This window comes from Acomys russatus, chromosome 14 (assembly GCF_903995435.1).
Source record: "Acomys russatus chromosome 14, mAcoRus1.1, whole genome shotgun sequence".
NCBI lineage: Eukaryota > Metazoa > Chordata > Mammalia > Rodentia > Muridae > Acomys > Acomys russatus.
The window spans coordinates 58493437-58520800 of NC_067150.1; the positions used below are offsets into that span (position 1 = coordinate 58493437).

Sequence of the window (27364 nt, forward strand, 5' to 3'; positions counted from 1 at the left end):
TGTCTTAGGTAGCACGAAGCATCGCTCACTCTTAAGAATCACTTCATCTGTGAAGAATAACCAAAACCAAACAAACCAACAAACCAACAAACGAAACCAGAAGACAAGGCTGGGCATGGTTGATGCACGCCCATGAGCCCATCACTCATGGGCGGGGGGCGGGGGGAGCACTGAGGCAAGAGGCCCTTGAGTTTCAGGCTGGCTCCAACAGTGTAGTGAGACTTTTGAAAGCAAACAAGCAGGCACCAGGAGAAACCACATCCCAGAGAACAGCTACGCGATGCATCCGAAATGTTTTCTTCCCCCGATTTTATACATTTACTTGCAGAATCAAAAGCAATCCCTTTTTACAATGAAAAGAGAAAAGAAAAATGGAGCCACCAAACTGCAAGATTATATTTATACGCTGCTTGTTCAGGATGGTAGAGAACACCACGGGTTCCTAAATACACAAATCAACACATTTATTCATTTAACAAAAACATAATACAAAGGAAAAAATGCTTTTCATAACACATGCCAGCACACTATCTCCTTTTCTTTGTATAAACAAACTGGATTATGGAAGTGTAGGTGCATATACAAGAGAAATGAGTCTGCAGGGAGCCCAGTAGGCTGTGGAGCTCTGTTGTAAGTGATCCTGCTGCATCCCCAGCAGGCTAGCTGAGGGAAGTCCTCCAAGGGCCGAAGCCCCGCAGATAACAACGGAGCACCTACATGTCCCCAGGCAGCACCCTGGAGACTTGCTGACATCAAGGGTGGGAGAGGGAACGGGCACAAAACAGTGCCAGCGCAGGACTCCCTAGAGGATGCCTCGCGTGGGAGGCAGGAAGATGTCGGGGAAAGAGTTAAGCTATGGGTGCAGAAAACCTATGTTTGTGCTCTACCGCTAACCTGCTACATGCCAGGGCTTGGCTTCCTTTTCAGTGAGACGGGGAGGACGGTAAGCAACCCACGCTCTGGTAAGTCTGAATGGCTGTAAAGGTGCAGGTGCCTTGGGCAGAAGACAGGCAGGCTAGCGGGAACTCTGTGCAGTGTAACCCAGTGCCAGTGACTAAACCATCAGAACCGCAGCGCCCTCAAGCACCAGGTCTGCCCCTGCGACAGCTGCGGTTATGACACTCGGCGGTGTGATTACTTTGGCCCATCTTTATTTTGGTGTCATAGAGGAGGAGAGCTCCTTGCCTTTTTTTTCCCCCCGGTCAAAGAACTCCATGAAGAGGGAGGGTGTGTCGTGGGCCTGTCTGACCTGAAAGGCCCCGGGAGGCAAGAGGAGTTCCTCAACTATGGCATCTGCTAGGATGGCAACCACACTGCACGCAGCTGTCCTAGGGACACCTGCTGGAGAGCCAGCCTGCTGCCATCTTAGGCTTACAAGTCATCTTAGAGTTAAGACAAACAAGACTCGTTCCTGTCTGTGATTAACTCTGTTTCTCGAGGATTGGGCTCTGCTCCACCTGTCACCTTAACTACTGATGGCTCTGCTGCCGGTTCCAGGAATCTTTGTTTGAAAGCGTTGTTTATAATCATCATGCAACTGTACTTTAAAAAAAAAAAGATTTATTTATTTATTATTATGTATACAGTGTTCTGCTTGCATGAAAACCTGCATGCTAGAAGAGGGCATCAGATCACATTATAGATGGTTGTGAGCCACCATGTGGTTTCTGGGAATTGAACTCAGGACCTTTGGAAGAGCAGTCAGTGCTCCTAACCTCTGAGCCATTTCTCCAGCCTGCAGCCCTACTTTTGTTCCAAAAGGTTCTATGGCCACGTGTGACTACCTTGTTAGGACTACCTGGTGTTACAGCTACCCTGTTACGCCCTCCTTACAACTGTGTCTTTGTTTCAGGAAGAACTAACTTGCTATGATGTTCTGCTCTTGCAAGCCCACCTATTTTGCCCACCAAATCCCCTACTTGGAAACCTCCTACCCCTGAGCTATAAAAGCCTTATCTTCCTCTCAAACTCCACCTTAGGGGGAGGCAGCCCATGTACGTAAACAAGAAAGCTTACTATAATTAACTGCTTATATTAATTAATTTGGCCGGTAATTTGGGCTGGTGGTTTTCCTCCTCCCATCTCTGGTATCAACACTGTCCAGACACATGGAATTCTGCCTTCAGGACAGGAGTGAATACGCTCATGACGCAGGCTCATGGGCTTCACGGCAAAGAGTAAAAGAGAATGTGTACACTGCTTTACTCTGCCACAAGTCTTAAAGGTGGCATTCCTGCACAGAGCTCCCCAGAGAAAGCTTCTAAGCCACAGACTCTCGTTACACAAGGTCAGACAGAAGGGGTGCTTTCCTCTGCATCGCAGCCACAATGAGAACACTATTGACACAAATTCTTCGTGACACCTTAAAGCTAACCACGCGTTAGGAGAGAGGTGAACGGCTACCCATCAGAGACCTGCTTTCACCCACGGCCTTCGAAGGTGTCAGGAGTGCAAACTCTTGACAGGAGTGGGGCTATTCTGCAGAGAGATGCCTGTGCTCTTCCCTCAGGCTGACAGACCATTGAAACAATGCTGCCGAAGAAACTGGGATCTGCCCAGCGATCTCATGTGGGGAGAAGGAAAAGGCTGAGGCCTAGTGCCAGTCAGAGAGCTAAGTGTCTCCTAGGAAGAGATTTTACACAGTTTTGAAAACCAACGAGTCAGGCCACTGTGCGGGAGAGGCTGGAGCAGACAACGGTGATGGGTGGGTCCACGCCATGACGTGGATCGCTTAGCTGTGCGTGCCTTCTTGTCTGTTTAAACATAAACTCCCGAGTCCATCTTTGAAATCTCTTCCTGGGAGAGATTTCTGGTTATTTGTTCTTCTTCTCAATGTGACAGCAGTGAATGAATTATTCTCCGCCTTTCACTATTCCTTGTCACTATAGTTGGCTCACTGAGAGCAGGTGGACAAACCTAGTTTGTGGGCAGGCATCAAGAATGCTATAGAAGGGAAGAAATCCAGGGCTTGACCTTAACAACTGTGGGAAGGCATCAGTAAATCACAGAACGACCGTTGAACCCCTCAGGAAGTGTTGTTGCTCTCGGATAGCCCAGAAAGAAACCACATGACTGTCTGCCCTGGAGCTGAGCTGAGGAATTCTCTAGTAGGTTTGCTTTCTTTTATTCTCCAATCTCTCTCTCTCTCTCTCTCTCTCTCTCTCTCTCTCTCTCTGTGTGTGTGTGTGTGTGCACGCCTTGTGTACATGCTTACAGGTGTGTGAATGTATGTGTAGGTGCATGTGTACATGTGCACACGGATGCAGACATCAGAGGTTGACTTTAGGTGTTGTCTTCAGCCTCAGGTCTCCAGTGCTGAGGTGACATGCATGCTGCAGTGCCCAGTTTTGCACGTGGGTTCTGAGGATCTGGACTAAGGTCTCCACTCTTGGGGGGCAAGCACTTTATTGACTGAGCCACCTCCCCAGTCTGTGCTCGTTCAAGGCGTCAGCTCAGACCTCCTCTAGGACATCCCTGGGCACGCCTCCCTCACCACGGCCTGCTCCATCTTCATGAGTTCCATCTTCATGAAGCAGCCTGGCCCCAGTCCACATGATGTGGGCTGGTGAGCACAGAAGCTTTGGACATCCAAAGCCCATAGCAGGGTCTCAACAAGAAGATGTTCCAACAACCAGCAGCCCCCAGGGAGCAAAACGGGCGAGCCAACAACGAGCTCATTATTTTAGGGTGTGGAGCGACTCGCTTATTACTGCTCCTCACACATGAGGAAACCACATTTGTCCTTCCCCGGACACATGACTGAAGACAGCTTTCTTCTGGATGGACCTTGTGTTACAAAGCCCAGACAACAAGCACACGGAGTGGGAGAAGACCACAGCAGCGCAGGAGCAGATCTCACACGTCAGGGGTCGGGGCAGCAGCCGCTGCTCAGAGCATTCTGCAGGGGGTGAGGATGAGGCTTGGCTGGGGTGATGCATACAGCGAACTTGAAGGGATTTCATGCAAAAGGAGCTGAGAGGGCTTCGATGGGGCACCACATGCACGGGCCTCTGCGCCATGTTGAGTTGTCGATCACTTGCCTGTAGGCACGGGGTGTTGGCCCATGCTGGCTTCAACTGCCCTATGTAGCTGGAGACTGACCTGACCTTTGACTCTGAGTCTTGCCTCCTCCTCTCAAGAACAGGTACACGCCACCACCCCCAGTTTACACGGTTCTAGGAATGCGATCCGGGCTTGGTGGATGCTAGGCTAGTGTTCTACCAACTGAGCTACATTCTGCATTCAGGTTTTTTTTTGGGGGGGGGGAGGGGCGTGGGGAAGGTTATTTGTTTTGTTTTTGTTTTGAGACAGGGTTTCTCTTTGTAGCCATGTGCTGACTATGAATGTGCCCAGCCATGAGGGTCCTTGGGGAGCCTTGAACTCACAGCCCAAACAGGTGCACCAACATCTTCACAGCCTAGAGAATGCCTACTCGGCATTTACTAGCACTGAAAGCGTCACGCGGAGGGTGGAGACACTTGGCAGAGAAAGGCCCCAGGGACAAGCTCCGGGTAACAGGAGATGCTTCAGAGGGGCTGGCCATCAGAGTCAGAGCGCTGCCTGCTGCCCGCTGTCCTTTCAGTCCTAACCCACTTCTTTGGTAACTAGAGTTACTATTTCCAAGAGTCTCTGAGCACCTGGAGGACTGTGGTTGGTTCTTTTAGTATCCAACTGTACCCTGAATAATCGCTAGATATGTGAGAGACGGGCTGTGGAAAAGGCCAGGTTCCTGCCTGAGTCCCCTCCTGACTTCCCGCAGTGATTGGCTGGCCTGTCTGTGTAAGCCAAGTATGCTCTTTGCTCCTGTAAGTTGCTTTTGGTCAGAGTAAGAGCAGAAAGAAACTAGAATAGGTGGTGCCATTTTTCTGCGTAGCGGCCCCCACCAGCTCCCATGACTTATATAAAGCTCCTCAGCAAAGAAGATTAGTTGCATCAGTACCTCTCGGTTCATCTTCTTGTCCAGCTGTGCTCAACATCTGCATGTTCTAGGTCCACCAGACTGCTTACAATTTATTTTTTAAGGCACCACGTTCTTTTTTTGCAATTCTGTATATGTCCATGCGGTTGCCAAGCTGTTGTTTGGTTATTTATTCGTATATATGTGTGCCTGAGTGTATGTATATGCACCATGTATGTGCAGGCCAGAAGAGGGCACTGGATTTTAGGTGTGGTGAGCTACTTGATGCTGGTGCTGGGAATGGAAGCCAGGCCCTCTGCAAGAGCAGTGAGCTTTCTTAACTTTTAAGCCATCTCTTCAGGCCCTGTTACCTCTTCTTAAGTTTTAAGCAAAATGTGGTACAGGGTCAGTCATCCATGACAGACTGTTGCCATGTCTGGCTCTTAAAAGCAACTCACTGAGCCGGGCGTGGTGGCGCACGCCTTTAATCCCAGCACTCGGGAGGCAGAAGCAGATGGATCTCTGTGAGTTCGAGGCCAGCTTGGTCTACAAAGAGAGTCTACGACAGCCACGGCGACACAGAGAAACCCTGTCTTGAAAAACAAACAAACTAGCAACTCACTGAAGAAATGTCCCTCTTACAAACTGATGGAGGAGGGTTACATTAAATTAGTATCTCATGGGCTGGGGAGGTAGCTCAGTGGTAGGAATGTTTGCCTAGCATGTGTGAGGCCCTCTGACTCTGCAAAGAAAAGCAAGTACATTGCATCACTGTCTGTAACAAGAAGGCACAAAGTCACATCCACTGAAAGCAAATGGCATTTCAAGCAAGTCAGGTGCCAACACCTAGCAGGCACCCAGTAAGCACACAACCTCCATTCCTCCAATGAGCACACCACCATGCGCTCTCGTGCCCCATGAATGCTTGCCTACATATCCCACCGAGGAGAGAGAACTTGTGAATAACCCTTAGCTACACCTGTTTGGAAAGCCACCAATTCCTCCTTTAGACTGGGAAGTCAACTTGGAGGTATTTTTTTGAGGAAGGAGCCAGCCCAGGAGGGGGACTTGCAATCCTGGCAGCTACTGATGTCTTGGAGCATACCTTGGGGTTCCCGCTGATGCCTTGGAGCATACCTTGGGGTTCCTGCTGATGCCTTGGAGCATACCTTGGGGTTCCCGCTGATGCCTTGGAACATACCTTGGGGTTCCCGCTGATGCCTTGGAGCATACCTTAGGGTTCCCGCTGATGCCTTGGAACATACCTTGGGATTCCCGCCACCTTCTTTGGCTGCATACAGCATCTGCAGGGCAGACTCTGCGAGTGTCTTGGTCTGGTCCAACACTGTCATCTGTTGTTGATGGTCTAGCATCTTGGAGGCGACACCAACTGCAGCTAAGATCAAGGGCTCAAAGTAGCTTGCCAGCTGTGTCACCTGTCATGAGAGAAAAATCCCAGATGTCTCGTGTAAGCTCAGGTCTCCTTTTGGGGGGTCCCCTTGGTGAGCAGGGGGTTTGGAGCAAGGATGAGATGACTCATAGGAAAAGGCATATTTGGCTGCAGCTTGCTTTTTTAAATACTCGCTAGTTAACAGTCTGTCACTTGGCTTTCCTTCCCTGGGGATTGTCCATCTCCTCTCCATGTAAGGCAAGAAATCCCTTCTGGAATTAGAGGTAGACCCCAGACTTACACCCAGTTTTATAAATTGTCATTTTTATAAGTAAAACTGTTAAGGATAAGAGACATCCCACAGATAAAAAAGGGAAAGAGACTAGAAGAGGAGAGGGTCACGAGGTGAGGGGTGAGAAGAAGAGAATGGGCAAGGCTTTCCAGTAGACAGGTCAGCACCCTTGCCTTTGGGAACGGAATTCCCTCGCCAGCAATAAGAATACTTCGGTTTTGTTCCTCTTCTCATTGGGCTATCTTACAGAGACATCTGAGCAGGGCTGCTACTGACCTACTATGCCTTTGTACATTTGTATGTGTCTGTGCACATATGTTTGGGTGCACGGGGAGGTCAGAGACTGATATCTGGTATTTTTCTTAATCGTTCTCCATCTTATTTTATTTGTGTGTGTGTGTGTGTGTGTGTGTGTGTGTGTGTGTGTGTGTCCATGTATGATTGGGTCCCCTTGACATGGGGTCTCTCATTGACTCTTCATGTCACCATTTTGGCGAGGCAAGCCCCCAGGATCCACTTGTTTCTGCGCCCCCAATAGCACGATTACAGGCACATACAGCAGTGGTCAGCTTTTTATGCGGCTATATGGGCGCTGGAGAGCCAGGCTCAGGTCTTCATGCTCGTAATGGAATTGTTCTTACCCACTGAACCATCTTCCCAGTCCCTTGGTCTGAAAATTTGAGACCGGGTCCCTCACTGAACTTTAGAGCTTGCAGATTTGACTAGAATGGCTGGCCTGTGAGCGTCCTGCCTCTGCCTCCTCTGTGCTGGGGTTACAGGTGTGCACCACTGCCTCTAGTTATGTGGGTGATGGGAATCTGAACTTGGGCTCTCATGCCTGCACAGCGAGAGCCTTATCGGAAACTTCCCCAGACTCCTCTTAAAAGAGCCCCTCGAAGGCCAGGAGGGTAAGCTGCGAGCAGAGCACCTGTGGAGCTGGCTCCCTGCTTCATCCAGAGTGGAGGTCCCAGCCTGAGCAAGCAGAGGCAGCCCTGCACACTGGCACAGGTCTTATCCCGTCCCCAGGAACGACACTGGGTTCATCACAAAAGGCAGCAGGGCGCTGCAGTGGTTTGAACGAGAAATGGCTTTCTTAGGCTCCTAAATCATGACACTTGATCCCCCATTGGTGGCACTCTTTGGTATTTTGTCTTTTTTTTTTTTTCCTTTCCCCCAGAGCTGAGGACCGAACCCAGGGCCTTGTGCTTGCTAGTCAAGTGCTCTACCACTGAGCTAAATCCCCAACACCTGGTGGCACTCTTTGGTAAGCTTATGGAACTTTTAGAGAATAGATCTTGCTAGAGGAAGTCACTGGGGCTGGCTTTAGGGTTTCACTGACTGCCCCACCCCCCACTTTTCTGTTCTGCCTCTCTGCTGCTTGGCTGACAGGCTGGCCCCTCACACTGCTGATGTCAGGATGGACACATCCTTCTGGAACTGTAGGCCGAAATAAACCTCACTCCCCCAGCGTGCTTTCGGCCATTCGGGTTTTGTTTTGTTTTTGTTTTTGTTTTCTTTCAATCATAGCATCAGAGAAGAAACTGATGCAGGGGCTGGTGGGTCCCCCAGGGGTCCTTGCCGCCAGAATGTTTAACACACGAGAATCCCACCTGCTATCTGGGTTTGTTTGATTAGGAGTTAACTTCACTAGTGCAGATGTAATGAGTCAGAGCCTTTACGCGGCAGGGGGTGAAATGTGCTAACTGAGCTGGCGCCTGCACCTTAGAGAGGTGAGCACTGCCCTGGTGAATGCTACCACCAGCCTCGAGTCCTTCAGATTTGAACCTTTCTTGCTGTTATCATCTTAACATATTTTTTAAACACAGATTTCTTCACATACCACGTTTCAGTTTGCTCATCGGTAAAGTGTTATTCATGGCAGCACCACGCTCGTGGTCACTTTGAAGGATACAGAATCAAAGTACAGAAAAACACTGAGCACAGGCTTTTGGGAATAACAACTCTCCCCCCACCCATATACCATTTCTCTCTTAGCAGGACCCCCTGCTCACACATTACCTTATGTCCCAACTGGGCAGCTTCTCCTCGAGCTGCCGTGGCGATGGGGTCAATAAGATGCCCGATCTCCTGGACCACCGAGGTCAGCTGCTCCTGCAGGGCCTAACGGAGGGAGAACTGTCAAGGTCATTTGACAACAGCTCCCTATGATGTTGTGTCGTTCCCAAAAGCCCTTTATGAGGGACGAGGAGACCTGCAGAAAATCAGCCTGCATGTTTCCCTGATCGTCCGTGCCCTGACTTGCCCTGCTCCTCAGGGTGAGACCCCTCAGCCTTCCTCAGATGAGGCAAGCCCAAGAGATGTGCTCCTCACTGCCCTGACAACTGCTGGGATCTTCATGGCTATACATGCAGACTGATTCCTGGGAGTGAGGAACAGCTGTACTTTCCAAGAAGGAGAGACAACTTGGTCCAAGTGGAGACAGCTAATTGGGGACTGAGGGAACATACTGGTCTCTGTGTTCTCAGAACTTAAAAGAGGAGGAAAAGGGATGATGCAAAAATCAGATCAGATCTCTGAAGGCCTCTGTGATGGCACATGACGGAGACACCAGATGGGGTACATGCAGAACTTGGCCAGACTCTGATCGCTGTCCTTGGTGGCTCACAGGCAAATATTGGAAACACACCCTTGAGGTCTTTCTTATCACATCTGAGATGGTTTAACCTCTCTGCTCCAAAGAAATGAGTTTAGGCTGTTAAGCAATAGGGAAAGAAAGCCAGACTTTGCTGGGAGGGAGTGGGGTGGGGGTGAGGGACAGGAGATTAGCTGGAAGTGGAAAACCCACCCACCCCCTTCTCAAAATCAGCTTAGGAAATGTGCACGATAGGCTGAGGGTTAAGAGACAAAAGCATCTGGCATCTTAGAGATGTGCACCTTGACACTCCATCTCACAAAGTGACAATGCCCTTCCTACACTTGTCACCTTGCCACAGAACTGTAATGCACGTGAACATGGATGCGAGTTAACCTCAGGCAGAGCTCCCTGTGGGAGAGAAAAAGCTTAACCGCCAAGCTTGAAAACAAAAGTTACAAGAGCTAGAGAGATGGGGCAGGCGAGAGAGGCCTCCCTGAAGTCCAAAGGCCTAACTTAGCTAATTATTTATTATCCTCACATACTTAATGTGATTATGGGGACGAACGGCTGAGAATCCCTTTGGTGTCTTATGATAGGTGGTTTGTTAAACTCAATATTGAATAATGAAGGCTCTTGGGTATAAAGGGGGTACATTTTCTTCCTATTGGGGAGCTAAGGCTGAGGATGCAGTTTAGGAAGGATGTTGAGAGGGAGGGAGAGCACTTTTAGGGGGGTGGTCATGGGGTTTGTTTGTAGCTAAGCTCTGGCTGTCCTCGAACTCACAGAGATCAAACTGTCTGATGCCTGCTGGGATCAAAGTTGTATGAAGCTACCAAACATGGCTTCACCTTGGCTTGTAAACCTGGGGGCTACTTAAGATTGTGCCCTGCTGACAAGTCACAACACACACGCACACGTCATGTGTGTTTACTGTATGTCTCGTTCAACTTTAAGAACGGGTTTAAAATAGTAATTGTAACATTCTACATGGCTACAGTGCTTAGTTCTGTTTCTCATCTCCTGGGTGCGTGCGTGGGTGGGTGGGTGGGTGGGTGGACGGGGAGAGAGAGAGAGAGAGAGAGGTGTGTGTGTGTTGGGGTGATATATTTGTGGGTGTGGGTGTGTGGTGGTGTGCACATGTGTGCATGTATGTGGTATGGTGTGTGTATAGTTGTGTGTGTGTGTGTGTGTGTGTTGTGATGTGGTGTGTGTGTATGTGTGCAAGTAGCACAGACAGTTCTATTAAAAAAATGTCCACTGTTTGGAGAGCAGGGAAGGAGTTCATTTTGCCTACATTCCATGGCAGTAAGGGAAAACATCAGTCATGTAAACTAAATGCCTCTGACAGCGGGCACCGTCCTCTTAGTAGAGGTGTAAGTACAGATTGCAAACTTTGCACAGGTAACAAGCAACTCAAGAGCAAGAATGAGTAAAGTGAGGCCAGGGAGGTGCTCTTCAGACACGAGGCCCTGAGTCTCTATGATCCCCGCGCAGGGAGTGGGGCACGGGACGGAGACAGGTGGATCCTGAGGACTCACTGGCCAGCCAGCTTAGCTAAGGGTGAGCCAGGTTCAGGGAGTGACCTGGACCTTGCACACCCTCACCCACATGCAAACATGTGCAACACACACACACACACACACACACACACACACACACACACACACAGGATAAAGTGGCCCCAAATGATAATATGCTAAGCCCTACCTCACCCCCACCACATGAGAATTTAATGCCAAACTTGCCTAAAAAGTGCAAAGACAAAATGTGACCAGAGAGAGACATTCAAGCTTTGCGTGCCCAGGCCTGCTCCACTGATGTGTGCAGCTGAACACGGCAGTCCATCTTAATGCACAGAATCACCCAACCCTGACCACTGTCCTGTAAACTTGAGCCTCACTGGGACCTTCTTCCTTCCCAACGCCATCTCTCCCTTCTCAGCATTTGTCCTACACCCGCCGCTGACTTCCCTGTTGGCTCCACAGGGGAGGGCTGTCCATTATCACACTCCAGCATTATGGACATTTCCTGCCACCTCCCCTGGAGTTTCCAGGACACATGACATAGCCCCAGCCTACCTCCACAGAGATGTCATCCCTTGTGGCCAGGCTCTGGCTGACTGCTGCCAGGGAGGCCTGCTCAATGTCCCGGATGCACCGGTTGATGCCATCGATGGAGTAGTCACATTCTCTCTGCCCGGGGGCTTTGTCCCTAAAAGGGACAGAAGAGATCAAACAAGAGTTCACAAGACTTAAACACGTCACACCGTGCTCTTGTACCGTGGGCCAGGATTCCCTGTCCCTTTTCTAGGTTACCTTCGCTAAGCAGTGCAACTCTGAGGCTGGCTCAGCAAAACGTGGTACAGAGCCCATGTGTTTCTTAATTAACACTTGTACTTGACATGGGTCCATTTCTAGCAGGAAGAATGGGGAAATCTCTGCCTTTCCTCTCAGGCTAATAATAGGTAATTGGAAAGAAAGCAATTTGCATTTGGGTGCTTCTGCCACTTCAAACACTAACGTTTAAAAAAAGTGTGCAAGTGTGTGTGCGTGTATGTGTGTGTGTGTTTTGTATTTGACTATTTGTGTACAGGTACATGCAACCACCAACACATGGAGACCATAAGAGGTAGTCAAGTGTTCTACTTTATAATTCTGTGTTAGTCCCTTAAGACAGGGTCTCTCTCTGAATCCAGGGCTAGTGTGGCAACCAGAAGGCCTAGCAATCCTTCTGTATTTGTCTCCCCCAGTTCTAGGACTAGAAGCCCACACCCACGTCTGACTTTTTCTATGGAGCTAGGTTTTCAAACTCAGGCCCTCATGCATCTGCAGCAAGCACCTCTCTATCAAGCTGTCTTTCCCGTCATTGGAAAGAAAAGTGCGGCACCATTTATAGTGCAAACATGTTACGTGTTCTAGTGTACAGTAGTCATAAACTCATGGGCTGCAATAAGAGCTAAAATATTCATAGGATTTTTCTTTGCCACACATGGCTTTGAGTAACACTGTAACTAAGGAAACAAACACACTCCATGTTATAGGATATTAATTTGGCCAACTTGAGAAATGTAGTTTTCTAAGCCTCTTGGTATTACCAAGAAGCTCAGAATACCCAGGGTTGGTGTGAGCTGCAAAAAAATCCTTTATTGTCAGACTAGAAGAACCAGAACAGGAGAGTTTTCCAGGCCCCTAAGAGTTGATAGTTCAGTGTGATGGTTAGAAGGGCTGGGACTGGAGCCTCCAGGTGACCACGCAGAACGTCACTTAAGTTTTTCTGCCTGGAAGTTTGCAGTAGTAAAATAGAAACGATGACAATATCTACTTTAAAATGTGATGAGCAGACACGCAATGCAGGTAAAATATCTGGAATACGATCTGGTTTATAACAGATGCGTAGATCTGCCGTTATTGTGGCCAGTACCATCGTGGGTCTCAAAGAGGTAAGAAAGAGATGATTGTAATTTTCTTAGTCTCCTTCGCTGTTACTGTGATTAAAACCAGAGCAACCTGGGCAGGAAAGAATCGATTTTATCTTACCGGTCACAGGGCCATCATTAAGTGATACCAGAGCAGAAGCTCAATACAGGAACTCAGAGGCAGGAACTGAAGCAGACCATGGGATGCTGCTGCTTACCGGCTTGCTCAGCTGTCTTTCCTATACAGCCTGGACCCATGTGCCCAGGGATGGCACAACTGTAGTGGGCTGGGCTCTCTCACATCAATCATCAATAAAGAGAATGCCCCACAGACATACCCGCAGGCCGATATGATGGGGGCAGCGCCTCAACTGAGGCTCTCTCTTCCCAGGTGCCTCTATTTTGTGTCACGTTGACAACCTAGATCAGCCATCACAATCATGACCAACAGGTAGACGCGGTCCGCTCCTACTCTATTCAGATGAAGGCTGGGCGTTCTCGCTGGATAGGAAACTCACCTGATGGACGTGATGAGACTCTTAATGGAGTCAGACACAGTGTGGGAGTGTCCAGCCAGCACGGACCAGGTGGGCGGGTCTTTGGGATTGATGGCCAGAGAGCGTGCTGTGCGGATGAGGTCTGAGGAGCTCTCCAGCATGGTCTTGGCTGAGACCAGGATTGGTTCCTGTGCCTGGGAGCCCTAAGATCAGCCAACAGAGAAGGGAAAGGCAAGGACACAGAGACAGTTAAGTTGGGCCCGAGAAAGTCTTATTCTCTAAGCCGATACTTCTAACCTGTAGAAGGAAGCTAGCTAACAAGGTGCGGGCAGCAGGAGAAACATGATCCCAGGCCTGGTCCTTAAATAATGCATATTTTTTTTTTCTTAAAAGGAAATTTTGAGTATGGCACACTTCATGAACAAATCAGCCCCAATCCTGGGACAAAAACTCTTCTCAACGTCAAGCTATTACTTTTTAAAAAGACAGACGTTCGTGCCGGGCGTGGTGGCGCATGTCTTTAATCCCAGCACTCGGGAGGCAGAGGCAGGCAGATAGCTGTGAGTTCAAGGCCAGCCTGGTCTACAAAGTGAGTCCAGGACAGTCAAGGCTACACAGAGAGAGAGAGAAAAAAAAAAAGACATTTATCATACCTAGTAACTGTGTATAAAGTATGGTAACACAGTATGGTAAGTGCTTAAGGTACGCAGTACTTATTACTGCAAAATACTGTGCTCACTACAGCAACATAGCCCACAGGCACTGGGAAAAGGTCTTTTGGCTCATTCTGTTTCATATGGAATTAGCCAATGACTCTAGCGTTACAATTGCTTCGGACTCTCCTACCTCAGAGCTGATCTGAGCAGGGATGCTGACGAACTCAGGGTTTGATGCAAATGCTGTTAGGTTCTCCACAGCTTCGATCAAGGGCGTGGTAGCAATGCGACACTTACTGCGGTTGTCTTCAGAGAAATCCCCATCCAGGGCCTAACGGCAAAGAAATGGAGACTTCATCCCACGGAGAGACACATTGTCGTTTCTAAGGCACAACAACCACCTCTTAGCAATGGGGATGCTGCTGATAAGCAGGTAAGGAGTAAGTGGAGAGATGCTGCTGCCAATCAGAGGGGCCGGGTGTAGTGCCTCAAGAACAGTCTAGATGTGCGGTTCGGACAGCACAGCCTACTCACTCTTCATTCCCTCCGCCATGCTGCCACGCCTGGCTGCTGAGTCACTTTCTCTTCCACTTCTGAGATGGAAGACTCTTGGAGTCCTCTCGTCTATCTCCAAATGGATCACATCTCCCTCCCCCAAATGACAAAGATCCTTTACATGGAGTGGCACTCCTGACCTGCCTGTCTTCCTTCCTTCCCTCCCTCCCCCCTTCCTACACACACACACACACACACACACACGCACACACGCACGCACGCACGCACGCACGCCCACACACGCACGTACGCATGCGCACACACACGCACACACACGCACGCACGCACGCACGCACGCCCACACACGCACGTACGCATGCGCACACACACGCACACACGCACACGCACGCACGCACGCACGCACACCCACACACGCACGTACGCACGCACGCACGCACGCACGCACGCCCACACACGCACGTACGCATGCGCACACACACGCACGCACACACGCACGCACACACACACAGAGGTCTATCTAGATAGGTGATTATACACATAAAAGGGTACCTAACACAACCACTCCATTCATGAAAGCACAAAAAGCCAGGTTAAACTAACTGAGGTGTCAGAAGTGGGGTGACGTTCTGGAGGAGTGTGTTTAGTATGTTCGCTTAGTCCCCAACACGATGTATTTGTCCTCTATCCATTTTATGCTTCATCTTTATCTACCTAGCAGCAGACAGCACGAGTGGATTGAGTGGCCAGCTGAGAATCCAGGATGCACACTGGGATCCATGTCAAGCTTGCCTCACAAAGGGCTAATCCTTGAGGTCAAGGCCTCTGCAGGAACAAAAGGGCCTGTGAGGGCCTGCATGTGCCTGTCTTGTAGCAGAGGGCTACCAGGCGAAGGCAGTTACACTTTCAGGAGAATGCAAATTTCCTTGTTAAATGAGCAATTAAACTTTTAATTTAATCCTTATGAACAATATATAAAAGCCTATTTAGGCAATTAGTAAACAAGCCAACCAGAGGCACCGCATTATCTGACCAGCTGGGTCTGAGGTGGGCGTGAGCTGTTTCTCAGTAAGGCAAGAGGAGGCAGGCATGGCAGGTCTGAAGGCCACCTCTGAATAACAACCAGTCAGGCCTTGGCAACTTGGGATAATAATTACATAGCCACAATGTTAATAATTTCAGAGAAATTCCGATGAGTCTGCTCACTTATCATCCTCATAATTATGGTGCCTGCCTTGCCTTGGCTCCCACCCTCCCCTATGCTAACTTCTTGGATTTAGCCGCTCTTCTAGGCCCACTGGAGACCTCAACAAACACCTGCTACCTCTCCATCACAGGCATTGCCCCGCCTCTAATTACCCTCCTGAATTCACATTGCTAGTCCTGGCAATACAGAAAAGAATTGCCTCAGAGCGCTGACCTCACTGTGCTATTAACACCACAGCCTCTTTGGGGTTGGGTGCTACCGAGCCGCAGAGCAAGCTTGTGATGCCACCGGGCGGCGTGGCGGGTGCCACCTGGCAGGAGCCTGATACAAATGGATGAAGTCACGGTGAACTTGGGCCGCAGCTCCACGAGTCGCATTGCCTGGGTGCTAGAATGACATGGTTCCCTTTCTTCCTCTCCTCTTTCCAAACTCTGCCCCGCTCCTTTCCTGCCTCCTTCTCTGTCTGCCGGGATGGAAAATGCCTGACCAGGTTACCGACCCTCATTTTAACTTACACAAACTGAAAAGATGACTCACGACTCTCTGAGGTAAGTCTCAAGGAATGGTTCTCAGTGGTACTGCCTTAAAACACAGTCCCACGGGGATGCCAAGAGGATTATTTTTTTCTTTTGTTCAGCACAGATCGTAAAAACCACATCTCATAGAGCCCAATGCCATAGGTAGGACAGGGCACTGAATGACAGAGGCTGTGACAAAGCCTGCACCACCCACCTGCCTTGGCTTTCAAAGGGAAAAGCCATTCCCTCAAAAGGAAGCATGGGGCATTAGAAAGGACGGTCTGCAAAGCTGTTATTTCTCTTCCAAATCTAATGGGCATGACTGAGCCAGCCCAAGTAAAAGGACACTCAAGTCAGCCCCACAATGAAATGCTGAGCAGCCACAAATGCTCCCTTATGCCCATTTCACACCACAGAATGTCTCCTCACCACTCAAGGGGTAAATTCACTTGGCTGCACATTCAAACCCCCAGGGACACAAGCACTCCAGACCCCCAGGCCAGATACTCCCCGTGTCTTTGGCCTAAAACCATAGGCATGTCGGGGAAACATCCCTGGACCTAAGGAATCACTGAATACCTCCCTCATGTTCCCACTAAAACTAGAAAAATGGCACACTTCACTCAGGTCACCCTCCTACTTGCTGTCATGTCTCAAGCCGTCACCTGAGATGTCAGTGCTCTTCTTTCTCACAGCCCCTGGGCACCCGCAAAGGTGGCAAGGCCTGTGGGGTCCGAGCGCACTCCCCGCCCTAATCTGAAGAGTTCTACTCTACCAGTCCAAACATAAGGATGACCAAGAAAACATACTCACAGCCAAGTCAAATTCAATTAGAGGGAGCTGGCTCGGGTGTCTGCGGCGCTCACTGGAGGCGCTCACTGGAAGGGCCTAATTGCAAAGATCCGAGCAGTCACTCTGTGGTGAGTGGCAAGGCCAAACTTCAACTTCTCAGCAAAAACAAAAGCTGGGGTTGCATAATTTCCACTTGGCACTCAAACCTGAGTGGCTGCACATTTAAAATAACATTCCATTCCACACATCTGACTCAAGGCTAGGTAGTGAGCGGAGCGGACAGAGAAACCAGGCAAGAGTGCATCTGGAGGCCACGGCAAGAGATTCAGCCAGCAAGCGCCCTTGTAACGAACGCACCCAGCATCGAGAGCCCTCCCTGGCAGGAGATAGTTTGAAATGGAGTCTTGCTGGGCTATGTGCAGACAGTGTAAAGGTGTCCATCAGGAGAGATAGAAGGTCCCTCCAACATGCTGCTGTCTCCCTTCCTCATCACTGGAAGGGTGGGTGTGGCAGCCAGGCTTGTATCTGTGCGCAGCCTCATGGTGCAAAGCAAACACACACTAAGGAGCACAGGACGGTGACACATGCAGCCGTGACACTGCTCTCTGAGCCATTCAGGAAATGAAGGGCCCATTCATTTCTGATACCCAGGATACCTAACCATTCTCTTCCGAAAGGAAATCCATTCAGTACAGAGCAGGGGCCACCAAGGAAGTGACCTCTACGAGTGAAAGGCAACACTCAAGGACTGGCCAGCAAACCCTGCCACATAGTGGGAATTGAAAACTCAGGGCAAATTCTGAGGAGCTGAGGCAACAGTTTGTTTCTGTTCCCCTCCTGCTGATGCCGGCTTGCAGGGGAGCTCATGGGAGAGAGGCTTTATGTGCCCCACATTACAATCACCCAGCTCTCCTCCTCAGGGGCTTTCTACAGGCCTATCTTTTGGACCATCACATGAGCTCACTGGCTGCAGGGAACTGCAGAGGCCTTGACACTGTGAGGAGAATGTAAAAGGAGAGTCTATCTGAACAGACAGATAAGAATTTAAAACCACAAGGAAGCAGCAGGAGCAGGAGAGAAAGAGAGAGGCAGCAGGAGAGAGAGGCAGCAGGAGAGAGAGAGAGGCAGCAGGAGAGAGAGAGGCTGCAGGAGAGAGAGAGGCTGCAGCAGCAGGAGAGAGAGGCAGCAGGAGAGAGAGAGAGGCAGCAGGAGAGAGAGAGGCAGCAGAGGAGGAGAGAGGCGCAGAGAGAGAGCTGCAGCAGGAGAGAGAGGCGGCAGCAGAGAAGAGAGACAGGAGGAGAGGCGCAGGAGAGGAGGCAAGGCAGCAGGACAGCACAGAGAGCTGCAGCAGCAGGAGAGAGAGAGGCAGCAGGAGAGAGAGGCAGCAGGAGAGAGAGGCTGCAGGAGAGAGAGGCAGCAGGAGAGAGAGGCAGCAGGAGAGAGAGAGGCAGCAGGAGAGAGAGGCTGCAGGACAGAGAGGCAGCAGGAGAGAGAGGCAGCAGGAGAGAGAGGCTGCAGGAGAGAGAGGCTGCAGCAGCAGGCGGGAGAGGCTGGAGTTTCTAAGGCCTTCCCTCCCCTGCATTGCTTTATAATGATCAGAAGATGACTTCTAACTAAGAAAAGTTAATTATGCAGCAACAATGACATCACAGCTTTTAACTGTATTGTTCTTTCCGCCCTCAGTCCCCAGACTTAACTTGTGTTCTGTAAACACAGCCAGGGCTTCTTCCCTAGGCAGGAGGGATGACTCTCCATGCCCTCTGCTCCAAGGAGCCCAGCAGCAGGCCAAGGCAGAGGTCAGGCTCTGGGGCTGTGGCCTGACTGCTCACCTGTCGTTTACTGGCTGGTTTACCTGGGCCGTCACTTAACCCTTGCACCCCAGTTTCCCATCAGCAAAACGGGCACGATAAACTCAGAACAGCTGTGAGCATGAAACAGGTGAGATATGCAATGCATAAAAGATGCACTTGAAAACACAGGCTCTGCTAATATGGTGAACCACAATGGCAAGGGAGGCCGAGCTGCCGCAAGGATCCCAGAGCACCAGGGCACCCACCGGCTTTCATTTGTTTACTCATTTCCCATCTACTTCCTTGTTGTCTTCAAGCACACAGGGCTTTTGTTTGTTTTGAAAACGGCTCTCTGTTGAAACAGCCATGGAACTGCTGACTGGGCTAGCTGGCCCGGCTCTCACCAGCCAGCTTCCAGCTGCTGCAGGCTTGGATGGGTGCTCTTTCCTTTGGCCTCCACCAGGCTCACTCTAAGACTGACTTCTGCATGGGGCTGGATGGAGAGGTTTTTTTCCCCTCCCAGGGAGAAAAAAAAAAGTCAAGTCGCAGTAAGGTTGGGGATCCCATTTACTGAAGTCAGGGTGGGGGTGCCGTTCAGTGCTAGAGCAAGCAGTGTCAGGTCCGAAATAAGCCCAGGACAAATGGCTAACTGTAGCGCCCATTAGCATAGCAAGGCACATACAGGTCTCCAGTTCACTTCGTACCTACGGTACGGCTCAGCTCTTCTCACTAAACCCTCTACCTAAACCTCTCTAGCCCAGGGGCTTCGCTTCCCTTCCCCCAGCTTTTTTTCCCCTAGATAACCGTCAATTTGGCCACGCCTTCTCTTGGTTCTCTTGGTCCGCTTGCCCTCTCTCTTCTTTCTCTTTCTCTCCTCCCATCGCCTGATTTGGTCTGGACTCTTCCAGATGCCTCGGGCTGTACTCAACTGCACACCTACAGTGAACTTTCTCCTCCACCCTACCCTGGAGTGGTCATGTCCTCATCTCATTTACCATCCGTGCAGAAGGCCACTGGTGTGACCGCTCAAAATTATAAACAAACAAACAAACAAATAAATATTCCATTTCCCCTTAGCACTGCAAGGCGCACAGAACTGGTATAGGGCCTCCCATAACAATGCTCCTTTGATGGCTCGGGGTGGGAGCTGAGATGACACTGGGCTATGTGCCTGTAGTCCGCTGTCCAGGTCTTGGCTGATTTCCCACAAAGTGCACAGCGCTAGCTTAGACCACCCACCTACACAGACCACTGCCTAACCAACTCAGTTTCCTCACTGCAAGGGAGCCCCCCCCCCCCCCCGTGACACCTCATCTACCCATGGATTTTACACAATGATGATGCTTTTTTTTTTTAAGGAAGAAAGAATGCTCTATCTTAAGAAAGTTGATGCTCCAAGGGAAAAAAAAAAATCAAAGACTCGTAAACAGCATGGCTATCTTGGGGGAGAGGTAAGTGACTACGTGCATGCACGTTAGCATGTCAGTGCGAGCACACATACACACAGTGCATATGTAGGGGTGAGAGGACAATTCTAGGTATGGGTCCTCCCCTTCCAAATTGTTTCTTGAGACAGGATAACTTTGGTTGTTTTTCCAGTATGAACACCAGCCAGGCTAGCTGGCCCATGAGCTTCCGAGGAACCCTCCGGCTTCTGCGTCCCACCTCGCTGCACGAGTGCTGGAAATATATATGTGCACTAGTGTGTCCGGCTTTGATAAGGGTGGTGGAGATGTGAACTCAGGTCTTCACGTTTGCATGGTGAGCAGTTTTACTCACCAGGCCTTCTCTCTAGCTCCAAAATGAAAATGTAGTCGTTTTGTAATTTCCTATTTCCTTTCTCTTCCGTCTTTTCTCTTGGTTCTAAAGCCTCCAGCACCAACGGCACAGCCCTCCACCAGATCACTCAAAACCACACCAAGTAAACACAGCTTAAATGCACACAGGCGGTACCCATATTCAGCACCAAGATAGGCCCCCTAACCTCCCCCTCCAGCCCAATCCCAGGCCCTAAGCTCCTAGCTGCAGACCTGGGAGTGGCTCCTTTCTTGCCACTATGGAGGTCAGTGGAGGTGTCGTTGGTTGAGCTTTCCTGGTGGCTGTCTCCTGATTAGTAAGCGAAAGTGGCCCTTCCCCAGACATGACTCAAGGGCTACAACTTGCCACTCATATATTTGAGGAGGCAGAGGTTCAGCCACACTGCCCCCACCCCACCTCAGTCTCTACAGGGCCCAACAAGACCTGCGAGACAGTGACCTACCTTGATGGTCTTGACCAGGTTGGCGGTGCTGTTGGCGACCTCCTTAGCTGACTGGACAAAATGCCTCTTGGCCACAGGGTTGGCCGTCTTGGATGAGGCGATGCGGCAAGCATTGCATAAGGCTGAGGTGTGCTTGGCTACTATAGTGGCAGCCGACAGGACCTACAAACATGGAGCGAGGTCAGGGGTGGGCACCATACACTTCAGTGCAGAGGAGCCCGGCTCTCTGCAACATGTCCACAGTCAGGGCAGTCTCCATTGTCTGGCTCCTGCTGTCCCTAAAGTCACCCCGAGGAAGGAAAGAGCAAAAACATGAAGCAAGAGAGAATGAAAATAGAAAAGGGAAGGAGTGTGCTGGGCCCCACTCTTCAAAGCCACATGGTCAGCTCGCCTTTGAAACCCCCGGAGTCTGAGTCCACAGTCCAGGCCCCAGATCATGGCCCAAGACACCTGATTTGAAGTTTTCCAGTAGGCACATTAAAATGAGCAGAGAAACCAGAGAAATTAACTTAAGGAATACAGTTTAACTCAGTGTATCTAAAATAGTTCACCTTAGCAACATGATATCGTAAGGTTTTGCTCATGACAAGCCTTTGAAATTCAGCATGCATTGGACACTTAAATACCATGCTATTTGAACTAGCTACTTTTTCTAGCGATTAATAGCTATATTTTGCTAGCAGCCAACTCCTCGGAACAGGTTTTGATGGGTACATAAGCACGTAAACGCACCACTCCCTCCTCCCTCTAGGGGGAACTGTAGGCAGTGACTAGTCTATGGACCATCTGGCAACTCCATTGCCCGCCCGCCCCCCCCCCCCCCATTCTCAACTCAGGTACTCTCTTAAAGCCATAGACTTCCCTTTGTAGAGGCTGGACAGGCTCAGGTTTCTGACCTCAACTCTTGAGGCTTGGCTCAGTGCCAGCATCTCTGAAGGGATCCGAGAAAACGTGTCACACCCAAGTACATCCCTGTCCTGGTTAGCTTTTATTACTAACTTGACACAACCTAGAATCATCTGGAAAAAGGGAACCTCAATGGAGAAACTTCCTCAACCAGACTGGCCTGTGGCTATGCCTTTGAGAGAGTATCTTGACTGATAACTGTCTAGCCACCTGTGGGCAGGTCCATCCCTAGACAGGTGTGCCTGGGCTACATGAGAAAGCAAGTTGAACATAGGACAGCGAGCGAGCCAGTGAACAGCGTTCCTCCATGGTTCCTACTTGGATTTCTGCCCTGATACTCCCTCCCCCCATGATGGAGGAAATGGAAATGGAAGCTGAAATAAATCCTTTCTTCCCCCCAAGTTGTTCCTGTTTGGAGTGTTTGATCACAGCAACAGAAACTGGAATAACACTCTACCTTGTCATCACATCCCCATCAAACCACCCAATGGAGTAAGAACCAATGGGGCCCACGGTCAGGTCTCGCGTGCACTGACTCTCCATGCTGAGCACAGAACAAACTGTCTATCACACAGCCCTGAAACTCCCCATGAGCCCTGTTGGGTTGTTGCCCTCTGTTGCTCCCTAGAACCTGTATGTAAGCATTTAATTCCTGCCTTTGCCATACTTCCCTGCTCACTGTGATGGCTGGTTCATTGGGCAGCCTGGCCTACCCATGATTCACCTGGGGAAGGTGTCTCAGTAACCATGCCCGTGGGGGATCTATCTTGCTGGCCTTCACTGATGCCCAAGGGTAGGAGGCACCGTTCCCTGTGGGCTGAAGTGTGTGTGAGCAGGGAAAGCAAGCTGAGCACAGGCATGTGTGTTCTCTCTTTGCTCCTGAGTGTGGGGACCATGTAGTGGGCCGCTTGATGTTCCTGCCTTGATTTCTCCTCGATGACGGACTGAATCCTGGAATTGTAAGACAAACAGCCCCCTTGTCCCCTAAGTTGATTTTGTCAGGGCGTTGGCACCACAGCGGCAGACACGAAATGAGGGCAGTTATTATCTGCACGGCTGCGGCCGTCGGAGTTCACAAGCTCTGAAAGCTGAGGGTTCTCTGCTCCTCCCCCCACCTCCCATAGGCCACCCCAAGACACCTCCGAGATCACATGCCTTACATCCTCTCCCCTGGTTACCTGTGACGGGCTGCTGCCAGGGTCGACCAAGTTCTGGCATGCCATCTGGATCGCCTGGTTAGCCCTGGCAAACTGGATAGGGTCCACCAGGCCTTGGTGGCCTGCCTGGCTGTTTGGATCAGAGATGCCAACCAGGTACGCAGCCTGGAAAATAAAGAGCAAAAATCACACCTCAGGCTCCAGGCTCCTCAGTGAGTTCACGGGAGACAATGGTCTGCAGTGTACTGGCAGCTGGCAAGCTTAGGCGCTCCTTGGGGCAAGCTACCCAAAGTAAGCTCATCCCTCCTGACAATGAGGGCACAGTGACAGACAGGCCTAGGCCAGTTGGACATACCATCAGGAGTTTGCTGCAGGCATCAGAGAACAAAGCCTCCCTGTTCTTAAGAGAGAATCTTTGAGACGCTCTTCTGTGGGGGCATGGACACGGATGGATGTAGCCTGCTGGCCACTGGCGGCCGTCATGTGACCACGAAGATGCGCCTGCCTTTAGTGTGAAGCTACCCCTGGCTTGTAGGCAGAAGAGAGCCGGCGCGGGCTGAATCAGGGAGCTTTTGAGTCCGTCCGTCCTGAGGCCTTTGCTACCCAGAGGTTTCCTAACCTTGTTTAGGCCACTGTCTCCCATAGCAGTTAGAATCTTAGCTTAGGCAACCAAGTAAGAGGAATGGAATGACTCAGAAAAAGAAAAGGGAAGCGAAGAGAAGCAAAGCAAAGCAAAGCAAGCATGTGGCCCCCCAGGACGCGCCCGGAAAAGGCTGCCTTTTTAAGCCTCCCTTTGGATGTGCTCAGGAACAACCAGCAGGTGAGCTCATTGAGGGCAAGGGTGAAGGCTAGGAATCTCTCCCAACTAGGGATGCTCGCCTTGGAGGAAGTAAAATCTCCCAAGCGCAAGGCTAGCCATCGCCGACAAACCCCTTCAGCTACATGCTGCCATCTTTGAAGTGTTTGTTACATGGGCCCAGTCACGACTGGAAAGGGACACAGGTCACCCAAAGGAAGGTGGTAAACATCACATCACAGCTCTGCATGGTGGGGCCGCTTTTTTCCCCTTCTTCCTTTAATTCTAAAGGACGTGGCTAATGTGCAATCCTAAAGACTAGGGGCATTTTAATCCCTCGGCACTTGTTCCTCTCCATGGAACAATCTGCCCAGGACATTGGCTTTAGAAAGCTGCTCTGACCTCTGTATGCTGGGTCTGCAGTCCACGTGGAGTCTTTCCGTGCCCCCAGCTCGTGCACAGAAGTGCTGGCTGGCTTTCTGCCTATACGCCCCTCCCACCCAGGAGCCTCCAGCTTTCTCTCCCTCAGGGGCATGCACTTTGTCCTAGGGCACAAACTGGAAAGAAGAGGCGTCCAGGCCACTAGCTCTCACCTGGGCTGCTGCCTCCGTCAGCCCACAGAGGGCCTTGGATGCAATCCCCACACACTCTCCGAAGGCAGGGAGGTCCCCAGTCTTGGCATTCTGTGAAATCCCCGCCATTGATTCACCCAGAACCTGCAAAACAGCAACCAGCCACTGAGTTTTTAATTCCAACCCAGGGCCACAAGAGGCTACCCTGCAGCTTTCCTACTAAGGGCGACTTAATTTAAAACACTTGCCATCTTTGCCTTTCCCGTACCCAAGAGAGATTCAAGAGAATTATACCATCTTTGTGCAATGAAGATAAATAAAAAAATAAAAACACAAACCTTGCTTTCAAAGGTTATCTGTATCTCCAGGAGGTACAGCCAACACATAGAGATAATCACATAGCGTCTATAAAAGTCTCTCATGGGCACATGGCCCAATCTGAGAACTATTTACTTCTAAGAGCATAAAAATCACACTCAGGGAGCTGGACCTGAAGTCCCAGGCAGGAAGCACAAGGCATACTGTCCCTTGCATGATTAATCTATCAACTGACAATTTACGTAGAGCCGTGTTAAAGATATTTCCTAAATATTTTAAGTATTTTGCCTTGTTTTGAAAAACCACTGGTACATTCTTTCTTTGGCCTCAAACTAACAACAGATAAGGATTGTCTCGGTCACTGTGCAGCCTAGGGAGGTCAGACATCTTCTAAAGGTCACACAGAAGGGCGCATGGGCAGAGCAGGGCACCTATTCCAGATCTGGTGCCCTGTGCTTTCTGGGCTTTGGAATGTGCAACAGGGAGAGTTTGTGCTTTCCAGGGCCATAGAGGGCAGAGCAGAGAATGTGCACCCTTGGGTGAAAGACAATGTTGCGGTACAGAGTTCCTCCTGAGACAACAAGCCATTTGGAGAGGAAACAAAATAAACTACTATAATTTCTTATATACAAAATAATCAAGCTTACAAAAAGAAGTGCAGAACAAAGCAGTAGTATTCCGCCCTTTCTCCTGAGCTCTTTAAGAAGAGACCCTTCCTGGGCTGGGGCTCTAGCTCAGTTGGTAGGGTGCTGGCCTAGTCTGTATGGGGCCCTGGGTTCAATGGGCCAGCTATGGCGGTGCATGCCTGCAATTCTAGCACTTAGGAGGTAAGAACAGGAAAGCCAGAAGTCAAGTTCATCCCTGACTGCATAGCATGCTCAAGGCCAGCCTGAACTACATGAGACCCTGTCTCAAACAAACAAACAAACAAACAACAAAGAAAAGAAAAAAAAGAAAAAGAAAAATTCTGAATTTAAGTGTTTAAATCATACGCACCCTTCATTTAGACAGTCATTTAGTCCATGAAAGTTGACAAACAGAGGGAATTCTTGTCTTAGCCCAACGCAAACTGACATCATCGATACAGATGGTCCACAAGATTGAAGTGATGGAAACCAGCATGCATGGGTACCAGGACCAAGGCCTGGGGGCAAAACTTTAAGCCCCAAACGCCACTCTGGTACACTGCTGTCACGATCATGACTGCTCCCGAAGGGGCTCTTACCATTGCCTTTTCTTTAAAGTATTTATTTATTTACTTACTTACTTTTGGTTTTTAGTGACAGGGTTTCTCTGTGTAGCCTTGGCTATCCTGGACTCGCCTTGTAGACCAGGCTGGCCTCAAACTCATAGAGATCTGCCTGCCTCTGCCTGCATGAGTGCTGGGATCATAGGCATGCGCCCGGCTCCTTTGCTTCTTCATAATTATTACCTTCACCCAGCTAATTAGTAAGGAGTCAGATTTTAGTGAGGAAAGATGGAGGAAGTCCTTGAAGCCACTGTAGTTTTTAAAATACTTTTCTTCCCAACCACTCAAAACCCCTAGCATTTACTCCCCTCAAAATCGTATGCTACGATTGGATAGCACGAAGTCTGAACACGGGGCTCTCATGAAAGGCAAGGTCCCACACAGGAGGACTTCCATAGCAGTTCAGCCTCCGGTATAGGGAACACATGATAGATTCTGTGATGGGATATAAGGAGCAGCTCTTCAAGAAGCACTGCTAGGCCACACAGGCAGGAACCCCTAAAACTGCGCAGACCTCCAACCGTGGGGCGGGGCTCTGTCAAGTGGTATTTACCACACTTTCCACATGGATCTGCGATACCCTGAATGTTGAGGGAACATTTGAGCAAGGCGCTGCGAGACAAAGTTTCACCATAGCTGAACACACCGTGGTGAGGAAGAGACACCCAAAGCCTTTTTCAGCTTCTCCCCACTGAGGAGCAGTGCTTTCATCTGTCTCTGCTTCCTGATTGCAGACGCAGTGTGACTGACTACACTGCCTCACAGTCCTCCCATCATACAAAACCTTCCTTTTTGTTGGGTTATTTTTATCACAGTAGCGAAGACAAAGTAACTCCCACAGACAGGCTTACCTTGGAGTTTTCCATCACGCTTTCAATGCAGTCGAAGTAAGAGAGGTCACTCACAGGCTCGTTAGGGTTTTCCAACATCCCCTTGACAGTCTACAAAGGAGAACACAGCTTGGAAAGTTGAGCCAGAGTCAGAGAAGAAAACAGACTATGAAGCACAACCCTCGCTACCCTTTGCCGGACTAGAACTAGGGCCGGAACCGGTCGTCTGTTCAGAGTCACAGGAGGGAGGAGATCAGACCAGGGAACCAGCAAAGCAATGACAACAGAGGCAGGGGCCTCGGGTTACTGTTGCCAGGGGTGGGAGTGTCAGTCCAGTTTGGGCGAAGGCTGTTATCTACAGGAAATTGAAAGTTAATGCAAAGCAGTATAGTCAGGGTCGACTAACACAATTTCTCCACCTGGTTACCCTGAGGAGCTTACATTCCAAGTGCACACTCACTCACTCCTCCGTGGTTAAGAGGAACTCTCAGTATTCCACTTCTGGGTAATTCCCAAAGGTGGTCCATTGGGATGGCTCATCTGTTAGTAATTTTAAACAGTGTAGAAAATGTCTACTCTTGTTTAGGGACCCATTCAGGAAATGGGTAGAGGTCTGTTTCTCTGTCTCTCCAAAATCATGAAAACCATTGCTTGCTTTCCCAAATGACCTGAGATGGCTACCCATGAGGAGTTCTTCCAGTGACTGACAGCCC

At 50.0% G+C, this 27364-nt stretch overlaps 1 protein-coding gene across 1 annotated transcript in view; it reads right to left on the minus strand.

Moving 5' to 3' along the window:
* Tln2 (talin 2) overlaps positions 1-27364 on the minus strand; it is a 419972-nt gene that overhangs the window by 63263 nt on the left and 329345 nt on the right. Inside the window, exons 34-42 of the mRNA XM_051156732.1 lie at positions 26673-26762; positions 24276-24398; positions 22908-23051; positions 20824-20985; positions 13934-14074; positions 13109-13290; positions 11254-11386; positions 8599-8700; positions 6163-6333 (exon numbers count right to left, since the gene is read on the minus strand). Coding sequence (XP_051012689.1) covers positions 6163-6333; positions 8599-8700; positions 11254-11386; positions 13109-13290; positions 13934-14074; positions 20824-20985; positions 22908-23051; positions 24276-24398; positions 26673-26762 — 1248 coding nt within the window. The remainder of the gene's footprint in view (positions 1-6162; positions 6334-8598; positions 8701-11253; positions 11387-13108; positions 13291-13933; positions 14075-20823; positions 20986-22907; positions 23052-24275; positions 24399-26672; positions 26763-27364) is intronic.